This window comes from Rhinolophus ferrumequinum, chromosome 6 (assembly GCF_004115265.2).
Source record: "Rhinolophus ferrumequinum isolate MPI-CBG mRhiFer1 chromosome 6, mRhiFer1_v1.p, whole genome shotgun sequence".
Classification (NCBI taxonomy): Eukaryota; Metazoa; Chordata; class Mammalia; order Chiroptera; family Rhinolophidae; genus Rhinolophus; species Rhinolophus ferrumequinum.
Genome location: NC_046289.1, coordinates 9,482,501 through 9,495,113, shown reverse-complemented (window position 1 = coordinate 9,495,113; position 12,613 = coordinate 9,482,501). Strand labels below are relative to the sequence as shown.

The 12,613-nt window shown below is 36.8% G+C and overlaps 1 protein-coding gene across 16 annotated transcripts in view; it reads left to right on the top strand.

Moving 5' to 3' along the window:
- UNC79 (unc-79 homolog, NALCN channel complex subunit) overlaps positions 1–12,613 on the top strand; it is a 240,447-nt gene that overhangs the window by 27,495 nt on the left and 200,339 nt on the right. For 12 of the 16 annotated variants that reach the window (XM_033108855.1, XM_033108868.1, XM_033108861.1 and 9 more), the window contains exons 1-2: positions 5,466–5,814; positions 6,559–6,679. In XM_033108855.1, the coding sequence (XP_032964746.1) occupies positions 5,712–5,814; positions 6,559–6,679 (224 nt within the window). In that variant the 5' untranslated portion in view covers positions 5,466–5,711. Of the gene's footprint in view, positions 1–5,465; positions 5,815–6,558; positions 6,680–12,118; positions 12,133–12,613 lie in introns of those variants that run through there. The other 4 variants (XM_033108860.1, XM_033108866.1, XM_033108857.1 and 1 more) reach the window with 2 other exon arrangements.

The window sequence follows — 12,613 nt, the reverse complement described above, 5'->3', positions numbered from 1 at the left end:
TACTACTGGTATGTAAAAGATACCGTCATTCTGAAAGCAAATTCTCAGTTATTACCAAAAGCTTTAAAATGAGTATTTCCCATTGGACCTGGCAATACCACAATTAAAAATTTTTTTCTGAGGAAATAACTAAAGATGTGTACACATATTTAAAAGGATATTCTTTGCAGCACTGAATAGGATAGTGAAACAGAACCCAAAATTTCACAAATAGGTGATTGGTGAAATAAATTATGATTCATTTACATAAAGGAAAATTATAAAGCTATTAAAATGATGGTCCAGTAGAAATGTATTTCTGATATACCATGTTTCCCCAAAAATAAAACTTACCCCAAAAATAAACCCCAGTTAAGATCGTCAGCCAGACGGACGCGTTTAGTACATTTTGACGATGTTTCAGAAGATGATATGACTGTATTTGAATAAATGCAGATTGTTGTAGATGAACAAATAAGACATTCCCTGAAAATATGCCCTAATGCATCTTTTGGTGCAAAAATTAATATAAGAGCCGGTCTTATTTTCGGAGAAACACGATAGAAAGTGAGGAAAGTAGATTCTAAAACTATCTACTGTAAAATCCCATTTTTATAAGTGTATATTTATGCATAGAAAATTTTCTAGAAGGATGATACACCAAAATATTGACTATGGTTGTCTCTGAATAGTGGGCCATTAGGTGATTTTTATTTTTCTCATTGTGCTTATCTGAATTTTTTACTTTTATGGTAATGAGCATAGATAATTAAAAATTTAAAAGTGGGAATGAGCCGTTATTTAAAATATTTAGTGACAAAATACTTAAGATTTGAAGAAACAATGATTTAAAACTTACGTATTATATGATCCCAATTTTGTTAAAGTTTTTTATATCTATGCTTAAAATGAATGACTGAATTTTGCTTTTGTGGCTCTCAAAACATAGCAAAGGTTTGATGTAGAGATAGGATGAGTAGTGAAGTAGCAGCAATCAGTCTTGTGTATGCCTGGATAAAAATCATCCAGGCATACTTTCTCAGAACCCTCCTCCCCTTTTGTGTTTTCTTCATTTTTCATCACAACTTTAAAAGTTGCCTTTTTTGGCTATTTTCATAAAGAAACAAAGTTTAACCACTGCCAAAATCCACTCTCCTCCACCCTTCTTCTTTTTCTTTCATCCTTACTAGGACCCCCAACCACTAGTTGCTAGGCAGATACATAGTTCTTGGACTCTACTGTCCATTGGGGAGAGATAGTCAGCAATCACCCAAATAAGTATATAATTCAAAACTGTACTAATTACTGTGAAGAAAAGGATATTGTGACACAGAAAAATGGGGGTGGAGGTCAGGAATCAATTTAGACGGGGAAATCAGCAAAGACCTCCAGGGTGAAGTGTGAGTAGGAGTTAGCCAGATGAAATTTGGAAGAGGGACCAGCACATACAAACGTTGTCGGCAACAAATAACTTTGTGTGTTTAAACAACTGGGGCAAGAGCGAGTGTGTCTGGCTCTTGTGGTATGCCATGAGTTCGGAAGGTAGGCAGGGATGTGGTATATTATGTTAAGGATTTTGGATTTTATTCCGAGGGCAGTGGGCAGTCAATGAAGGATTTGCATGAAGCTGTTTATATTTCAAAAAGATCTCTGGCTGCTCTGAGGAGAAAGAACTGGAGAGAGGCAAGAGACACCCAGGAAGATGAGTGTGGAGGCTTTTTGGACTTGATTGGGAGATGATGGGGCCCAGTAAGGACAGAGAAGATAAAGAACAGCCGACAGTTTGGAGGTATATTTTGGTGGTGGCATTGACAGGACTCAGTGACAGATTTGATTAAGGGGGTGAGGGGACAAGAATAGTCAAGCATGAGTTTCAGAGTACTTTGTCAGGGTGACTTGCTGGATTACATAGACGGTGGAGTAGGCTTTTTTGGGGGTGAGGGCAGAGATAAAAGTTCAGTGTTGGACATGTTTACTTTATGATCTCCATAAGATTCCCAGTGGAAAAATTGAATAGATGAGGCCTGTTACTCAGAAGAGCTAACCATCTGGGATGGAGATACTGTGTTTCCCCGAAAATAAGACCTAGCTGGACCATCAGCTCTAATGCGTCTTTTGAAGCAAAAATTAATATAAGACCCGGTCTCATATAACATAAGTTTTTATATATATTATTTTAATATAAGACCGAGTCTTATATTATGTAATATAATATGATAATGTAATACAATATAATATAATGCCAGGTCTTATATTAATTTTTGTTCCAAAAGGTGCATTAGAGCTGATGGCACGGCTAGGTTTTATTTTTGGGGAACCAGTATACAGTTCAGGTAACTGGCACAGATAGCGCTGAAAGCCTTGTGGATGGATGGGATTGCCTGTGGAGAGGATTTGGTGAGAGACAAATGGAGAGTCTGGGTCTGAGCCCTGAGGAATTCCAACATTTAAACATCAAGGAATGGGGGAGATGGCAAAGCATGTTGAGAGGGACACATTAGGGAGGTGGAAGGAAGACGATGAGAATGTGGTGTCGGGAAGACAACGGGAGTTTCACGGAGGCAGGGGTTGGCTGTATGGAATGTGCTGAAAAGTCTAGCAAAATGATGACTCAGTGCCTGTTGGACTCGGCAACATGGAGGCTCTAGGTGATGATGCAAAAAGCAGGGTCAGTGCAGTGGCAGAGGTGGGAGCCAGGTGGAGTGAGTGGAAGAGAGAACTGGAAGTGATGGAGCGATGAGAGTGTACACAACGCTAACGGTGGCTTTGAAGAGAGAGGCCGATAGCTGGGGGCGAATGTCAAGTCCAGTGAGAGTTTTTTTGTTTCCCTTTCACACACATTATTTGAATGCTTATGGAACTAATTCAGCAGGGTGGGACAGATGCGTCATGTAGGAGAGACAACTGATGGATGCAGGGCACTAGTGGTGGGATTGCTATTTAATAGAAAATGGAAAGAAGGAGATGGCGGTAGCTTTTGATATCTACCGTATGCTGAGTGTATACTGGGTGCTATGCTAAGTGATTGGCACAGTAAGTGATGTGTTATTCACAATAGCTCCGTGAAGTTGTTATGATTAAACCCATTTTACAGATGAGGAAACTGGGGGTTAAGTGGAGATAGAGCCAAAATCTTAATCCAGACCTGTTTGATTTCAGAGCTCGGATTTACAATCTTACAGGGTTTCTTCTCTAGGATGGCGTATTAGTCAGTCTGCTAGGGCTGCCATAACAGTCCCACCAAGTAGGTGGTGTAAACAACAGAAATTAATTTTCTCACTGTCCTGGAGGCCAGAAGTCCAAGATCAAGGTGTTGGGCTGGTTTGATGTCTCGTGAGGCCTGTCTCCTTGGCTCGCAGATGGCTCCTTCTCCGTGTGTCCTCACATGGCCTTTTCTCTGTGCACATGCATCCCTGGCATGCCTCCTGTGTCCTAATCACCTCTTCTTCTAAGGACACCAGTCCCACTGGAGTAGAGCCCACTCTAAGGGCCTCATTTTAATTTAATCACTTCTTTAAAGGCCTTATCTCTAAATACAATCACATTTTAAGATAAGGACTTCAGTATGTGAATTGGGAGGGGCCGGATAGTAATTCAGGCCATAAAAGGTGGCTTCTGTTTCCTTAAAGTATAAGGAAAAGAATGGGTGTGGGAGGAGAGGGATGAAACAATGATTGCCTCAGGGTCCCTTGAGGTAGGAGATACTTTATTTATATCCATCCAGCCCAATTATCTGAGTTTCTGCAGCAATATTCAGGAATATTATTGTTGGAGTAAAGAATAAGAACTCTGTGCTGCGATGCGTCTGCTTGGTGCTCACATGGGCTTACTAACCAGTCAAATGACATGCCTCCTGTGCAAAGTTGAGATGTAAATGAGCTTTATTCATATTCTCAGCACAATTACAAATGACTATATGTTACGGACCCTTCTGGCCGTTCTCAAATAGTTGAGAACATGCCATTAAATAAACCTATGACTTGCTAAGATTATGTTGCATTCACCAATGCAAAAATAAGCTGGAACAGTTTTCCAAGCAGTTCCATAAATTGTCTTTTATGATTACTCATCACTACCTTTGTTCTTCTTTCTTCCCCACTCCCTTCTCTTCACTCATCATTTATTGAGTACCTACTAGATGTCTGACAGTAGGAATAAAAAGAGTCAACAATCTAGGATGGGAGACAGATATGTATATATACAAGCCCCCCAAGTGATGTGTTATTATTAAACTAATAATTCATGTGTTCATTTATCCCACAAATATGTCGAGGGCCTACTATGTGCCAGGCACTGTGTTAGGCTTGGGATAGAGACATGAGTAAGATTTAGTTTCTGCCTTCAAGAAATTTACAAGCTGGTATAGAAGAATAAACAGGTAAGTAAACAAAGACAATGCTATGTGACGTTTGTAAATTATTAAAAGATCTCAAAGAACGGTGTGACTCTTGTCTCTGCTTCCCCTTGCATGTTTGGATACCCATTAAAAGGAGCCATGGCCGCATTTTAACAAAAGGAACTATAAAAAGAACATTCATTTCACAAACTTTTCTGAATGCTTGCTGTTGTTTTATAGTGATAATATTGTAGCTCTTGAATTATGAGCAAGCATCGAGTTGGGGGATCTATGATTTTTCTCCTCATTTGAACTTATTGTCTACAACCTGTACTATCCACACCTTTTTTAGGTGGTGGAATGATTAACAGTTTTCCTGAAATACTCAACAGAACCCTGCTGAATATCAAAGCTTGAGAAAAGTCACAGTTACAAAGCATCACTGTGATGCTGGGTGAGCAGAAAGCATATGCTGGCCTAACACGTATCTCAAATATTTGGGACTTGGTGCTTTGTATTAATGTGGGGGTTCCCTGTATTGTGATTTAGAAAAAGATGAATAGCTGAGATGAAAATGGATTTGTGTAGATTATGTAATTGAAACATTTTCAAGTATCCCTTATTTTTACCTTATCTCAGGAAACAAGTTATTTACAAGCAAACAATTACGGGGTTAATTGAGACAATGGATATAAACTTGTTGCTTTCTTCAGAGGTGATGTGCTATACACATTCAAGGTATTATTATCTGCAATCTAGACTTATTTTTTTGTGGGAAAATGCTAACCATATCATGGAAATGTGTAGGTAGTAAGAGAAAGAGGGAAATCTGATAAATGGGATATGTGGGATTTAGAATCAATGACTAACCTAATAACAGTTGAAAATTGCTTTGATGTCATGCAGTAAGCACCCACTATCTTCAAAATAACTGCATTTCAGAATCTTATTCTAGAGTATGTCATAATAGTGGAAAGAGCACTGGATGAGAGTCAGGATTTACAAATTCTAGTCTAGATCTGCCATTGAAGACCTTTTGTACCTCATTTTCCCCATCTTTAAAATGAAATGGTTCCGGGAAAAGGTCTCTAAGGTCCTTCCAGTTCTGATATTTCCTCATTCTGTGATTCTGTGTCCCACGCCTATCAAAAGCATTTTGACATTCTTTAAGTTGCTTAAGCCATAATTTCAGTTAGAATGCATCCAGGAGCCTAATTCCATGGGCTGTTGGGAACAGCATGGCCTTGCTTCTCCAGGACTTGATGTGTCTTCTGTTAACTGCTGACAGTGAGCCATTCCACCCAAAAGGCTCCCTTGGTAGCCTTAAAGATTGAAAGGACAAATGGACAGTGTTGAGAGCTCTGTGGAAGAGGAGACCTGAGAGACGTTGATCATCATGGCCCCTTGGGATTTGCAAAGAGGAATGACTAGAACTGGGCCATTCACTGCTGCCAGGTCAAAGGTCAGGTCAGGAATGTGGACAATGCTGGTGACTCCAGGTAGGTCTAGGAGGGTAAATAAGCCTATTTAGTCCCTCCTGAATCTTGAGAAGATCTGGGCAGCCAAGCTCAAAAAGCTTAGGAAGTCTCATTTCTGAAATTCCTTGGACGAAAAATGTCATATTCATTTTTAAAATATTTTTACTACCACCTAATCATTGTATTCTTAATCTGTTACTCACTAAGTTAATCTATTCTTGATAGTCTCGCAGTTCAGACATTCATTAAACATGCTTTTACAATCACTTACGGAGTTAAAAATCTGGTTTTGACTGATGCTATTATTCAGTGGGCTCCTATAGTTTGGGATTTTTAGAGTGTTGTTGAAAGACCTTTGAGTTTTCTCTTTCAGTTTCAGTTAAGCAATATTAAATATAATTCTCTGATGGCAGAGATTTATATCTATTATTATTTTGTTAATGAAATAAGCTAACTTGGGGGTGATTATAAAATGATTTGGAGTACTGCCTTTCTTAGTGATAAAAAAAGGAATGGATAATTTGTGAATAGGATATTAAATCAGATAACTGAAAATAATTTTGTGTGCTGAATGCAAGTATAAGTAATTAAAGGTCTTTTGTAATTGTTTCTAGCATGACATTCCGGTAAAAATTTACACATTTTTCTTAAAATACTGATTAAATTCCTGTATCTGATCATTAAAAAAAAAAACAAAAAACAAAACTGTATACTTAGTACACATTACAAGATGATTCTTCTTTTTTTTGTTTTGCTTTTATCTAGTTGCTTCCAAGATCCGGTACTTACAGGAATATCATAACCGGGTTCTCCACAACATTTACCCTGTACCGTCAGGAACAGATATTGCAAACACCCTGAAATACTTTTCTCAGACCTTGTTAAGGTAAGCTTTAAAATATCCTCTATATTGAAAGAATTATTAGGTAGTACTGCTGAATTGATTGGGACCTAAATTGTTATTGAGCTGAAAGTTTTGAAGTCCTTATGTTTTCTAGTGCTCTGCCAGAAGAGTCTGGACTCAAGTTCTCTGGGTGTGTATAGCTGATCAGATCACAGGCCTAAGTGAACAAAAAAAATGGGTTGCATAGCTACTGCCTACTTTCCTCAATTAGACGTCTCTTCAAGAGATTTATACAGTGATAAAAGTTATATGTCTGGCAGTAACATAGAGTGGGATTACAAGGAGAACCGATATTGCTAAAATTAAGAATAGGAAGCATTTATGGCCTTAAAGAAAATCAGAATTATGTAGCATTTAGGTTCATCGATAGTATTAACTATTTCGTGAAGTATACTATATGGTAATAACAATTATTTTTAATCTGTATAACACTTCAAGTGTTCAGCATACCTTACAGTTGATAAGGAAATTCTATGGAGGGCCAGGAAAGAAAAACAAATACTGTCTCCTTCTACTATAAGGTAGAGACAGGAGGGAGCTTTGCTTCACAGTTCTCATTAGGAAAAACAAGCAGACCAAGGTGGGCCTTTCAAGAAAAGACTCAATTGTCTGGGAAATAACATCGAAGAAGGGAGAGGAACGCTTTACTTTCCATTAAATTCTAAGGCTTAGTCTTTTTCATCACTAGTATGATCTCGCTCCAAATCTGATTTTGGAAAAACATGAGTTGACCTGCCCCTATTTCTTTAGGTACATAACAACCGAAGTTTTGTTAAGACAGGTTTTAGGGGAAGAACACCAATTTGGAATGACTGCTGGCCTGGAGTTCCTAGTGGTCTGAGGCTGTGCCACGTGCAGACCACACGCTTTGCAGAAAGAAGCGTCATGCAGTCAAGCCAGTTCCGAGTTTTCTTCAGTTCCACTGTCTCTTTGTTCTTCTCATTCTTTGGAATATCTTTTCTTCTTTAGAACCCTATTCTGAACCCCTTCTTTAGTGTCCTTGGTCTGTATTAAAGGAATTCAGATACATATATTTTATACTTACATAGTAAGTTTAGGACCTTGTTACAGGATATTTCCCTTCTTTTCAAATTGCAGTGAAATAATGAGCTCAGTTTTCATAGCAATAACCAGATAAGTTAATTCACCAAGGCATCTGATTCTGTTCTCTTGAATTCTCTTTTTGTCTTTGAGGTCAGGGTTCCCAGTGGGAAACACTTGTTTCCCTTTATCACAAATTCTGAAAGTTATCAAATCAAGAGGCACTTTTCAGTAGGAGGCAAATTCTGAATTCCATTTCCAAAGAAACTGTGATATTCTAGTTGGCACTTTGAAGCTTACTGCTTAGGTCTTAGTCATTGTGCCAAAAAGTTAAGAAATTTAGGTTACTGACGTCATGTTTGCAAGACGTGAAGTTTCCATTTTCTTGAGCAATGGGTCATTAATATGTGTTCATGGACGATACAATTTTAATGGTGAAACGTGTTAAGGTAGTTTGTTCAAGTGGCTGTGGAAGAAGTTTCTATGCGATTGAGCTGAGTCCATTTTAAAAGGAGAAATCAACAGCTACTACTAATGGTAATACTAACAATAGCTATCATTATCATAGTAATATTACATAATAATAATAGGAATTATATGTGTCAAGCACTGTTCTAAGCACTTTACATGTGTCATCTCATTTAATCCCTTATAATAATTCTATGAAATAAGTGTACTATTTTCCCCACTTTACAGATAATGAAGCTAAAATATAGAATGGTTAAATAAATTACTTGGAGGTGCACATGTAGTAAGTGTTGGAACAATGATTTGACCTTGGTGGTCCTAATCCACAGCACACGCTCTCAACAATTACGTTATACTGCTTCTCGTTAGTACTGCTCGTTATCGTAGGAGAGGGACACTTTTTTTTTCAACAACTTGGTTTGGCCTTTCAGAATGCAGGCATCCATTACAAATCCATGGAGTAGTTTTGGCTCTCTTTGAGAGTAAGGGAAAAAAGGAAGTGCTTAGTGCAAAGACTTATCATCTTTTTGGAAGTTGAGCTGTACCTGAGGTGATATGGACAGTGTTTTAATTCCCAGGTGTTTTAGCTCTACCTCTCACTCAGTAGTTCATTGTGGATAGCAGGTCAGAGCTGAGTTGACCGTGGACAGGACACACACACACAAAGTGGGAGGAAGGAGAAAACACAGAGGAATGTAACATGTCACAGGTAGGGCTTTAATTCTTACAGATTCAACTCTGGGACTAACCCTAATTTGCTTTCTTCTTTTTGCCTACCTCAGCTTTTAAAAAAAACCTCTTCCATCTCTTTTGTTTACTGAAAATACAGAACTTAGAGCTATTGTCCTATATATTGGACTAAGCTATGATCACTTTCACTATTGGTGTATACATCCATAGCAATCATAGTTATATTTCTTCATTTTATTTATGCCGTTAGAAAGTTCAAGACAAATAAGATGGTCTAGGTGTTTGATGTCCAAGATTATTGACAGTAAGATTTCCTACTTACAAATGAGATGATTCCCTTTGCATTTTATATAATTTTTACATTCAGAAGCACTTCTTGCTTGGAGAATTAAGATTCTTGAAAGGAAACAAGAATTAGAGATGAATTCTCACAGAGTAACCCTCTGTCTTTCTATTTGGGTATTCTCAAGGAAGTTAAAATTGTTATTATTTTGGTTAAAATATGCAACTTGAAGTTCCAGCAGCTTCATATGAGTCAGAATTGCATTTTTAAAGTAACAGTCCTCTATTCATCCACGCACGTAACTTTTACTGCTTTCAATGGAGTTTGTACATATTTACAAAAGCAGAGATTAGCTGAGCTGTTGAACTTCAACTAATTTAATCTACGGGAGAGGAGAGATTACATGTTAGCATAACTGACTATATCAGCAATTGAATAGTCCACATATGTCCACATAGCTTATAATTAGACTCATGTTAGAGTTCACGGAGTTTCCTTAAACTCTAGGTTAGTGGAAGGTGAGTCCTATGTGTTACTCAGCTTGTTAGCCCTTGAGGCTAAAGCAGTGTTTGGTCCTTAGAAGTGGATCAGTAAATATTTGTTGAACTGCATTGACTTGAGTTCAAATTTCATCCATTTCAGGAACCCTTCTAGAGCATTTATTTCATCTAGCAGTGACCTAGGGTCCTGTGTACAATTTTATCTGTGTGCTGAATTGTACTCATTTTAATTTTGTAGGGACCTAAGTGTAGGAAGACACACAGTTTACACACAACTTCAGCGTTTCGTTTTTTTCATTTGCTTTTAGTATTAGAAGCACCTATGAAGATCATCTAGTTTAATCCCCCCTCATTGCTACAGAGCTGTCTGTCCATTTTATATTAGAAGCATTCTGTGGCCATGTTTTAAACATCTAAGGTCTTTAAGGATCTTGCCTTTTATCTGGCAGAACATTTAAAGGTTCCCAGTCTTCTTATGTCAACATTCTTTTAGAATTCCTTCCCCCAGATCTCTCTTGTGGTGCTATTCAATCTGCTAGCACATAGTTATTTATTTATTTATTTATTTATTTATTTATTTATTTATTATTAGTTGCAGGTGTACAAAACAATGCAATAATTAGACATTTCACCCCTCGCAAAGTGATAACTGCACTCCCCAATCTATTGCCCCTCTGACATCGTACGTATCTATTACAGTTCCATTGACTTTATTCCCTATGCTATGCTCCATATCTCATGACTATATATATATATATATTAAATTATAGTTGACATACAGTATTATTCAGCTTCAGTTTCAGGTGTACAGTGCAGTGGTCAAGCATCTACACTGTCCATGAGGTGGTCTCCCTAATAAGACTCGTGACATAGCGTCTTTTAAAAAATCATTAGGTTTGGGGAAAGCTACTTGCTGCTAACTCTTTAGAAAAAGTTTAATATGTTTTAAAAAGGGATGCTAGCTTAAGTTCAATAATTTAGTTGAATTGTAATTACTCATGATTTGGGAAGAATACATAGGCCTTCATATTGTTGACTTGAGGTCCACAGAGTAGCTTTAGAGCGTAGCACGATAAAGTAAATTTTGTTTAGTGTGTAAATTCAACTCACATGTCAGAATTCATAATCTTACAGAAAACTTATTTTATATATTGATTTTCTATGTTGTAAATACTTCGGGGCCACTTCTCATCTTTCCCCACACCCACAGAGGTCTTCTTTTCTTGACTTCTCTTGATGTTGGAAATAAATGCTTAATACAGAGGATCTCAGGAGGGAAAAGGAACGGTGAAAAGTTGGCTGCTGGGTCAAACTCTTCTGAGCAGGGCATTCTTAATATATTTTTTGGTTGGGTGTACAGACCTCTGGGAAAGCATTTCAAATGGGGAAGATGGTGTTACCATTCCCAAGTTAGACAGTTTGGTTGGGGAAATAAGTTTTTTTTTTCCTGAATAAACTTCACAAAACATCATAAAATCACAATGCATTGTACATTTATTCATGAGCCCTTCTTAAGTTTTTCCACAAATGAAAACATTTCCTTACATTGAAACATGAATGGTAATTTAAAACTGGTTTCATGGATACCTCATCTTCAGCCATTTTTTCCTCAACCTCATCTTCTTATTAAATCTAAAAACAATATGAGAGAAGTTTTACTGTTTCAATGCTGACATTCTTCCCTCCCTGCATGTATGAAGTTGTTGCTATCATTTGCGAACCCCACATATACAGGAAGGGAAAAATATCAAAGTAGAGTTTCCAAAGTTGATTTGACTAGTGTTTGTTAAATTCTATCCAACTTTGGAAAAATACTCATTAATGTACATTTGAAAAAAAGAATGTGCTATATTTCCCCCACCAAGGAAGTTTGATGAGAGCACTGTATTTAATTTAAAGGATAGCATTAATATGTGATATATAACTACTTTTTTCCTCTATGGCAAAATGTTTTTTTATGCCCCTCCTATAAGATCCACATCTTGTAATTTTGAAAGGTTGCTGGTAGTAGGCTAATTTAGGGCTGAAGTTGGGAAATAATATTTCTGACATGTCCATTGTGATTCTAAAGGCATTTTCAGTGGGATAGAATCCTACAGGATTAAAACAGATTTTTGGTGACTGGGTTTATCAAGAATATAACATTTAAAGGTGGTATTTTTAGGAGTAATTGAATTATATAAGTCTGATGGAAGATCTGTTGGTATTTATAATAGATGTAGGCAGGCAAGGGTAACTGGAATGTTGATATTATCCCATTGCAAAGTATAAGCCTACAAAGTTAAATACATCACACACAAAACAGGTAAATTAAATCCCTTTTAAAGTTAAAAAAATACACTAAATCTTAAATTATTTATTGCTGAGAATTATTACATAACTATTCTGAAATTATTTTTATTATTAACTGTTTTCCCCTGGACATTGGGTAACAGAAGACAAAGGAAATCGAGGTAAATTAGGCACATAGAAAATAAAAAGCATGTAGTCATTCTTTTTACATTGTAACATATTTCACTGTAAGAGTAAATAAAAACAAATGTAAACTTGAAACAGCAAGCATGCTTGACACTAACCAGTTCTTCACATCACTGTAAAACTGTAAATGTAATATCATTAACTAAGAACTTAGTAATGTTTGATACACATAGAATAAGTGTAAAACAAGGTTGTTTTCATGTAATGAAACATTTATAAATTGTTACCTATTTTGATTAACATATAAGTGTTCTCTATAAAAGCAGGTTGTAAGTGCAGCAGATATTATCATTACAATGTGTACCTGTTGTTTTAGTGATAAATAGTATGACCTAATTATAAAAACCTAAACATTGGCTAAGCAGTCGATTTCTTCTATTTTTAAAATTAACAACTTTTCTGCTTTATCGCTTTTACTAAAAGGTTTTTATTTAAAAATGAAGGCTAAAAGAAAGC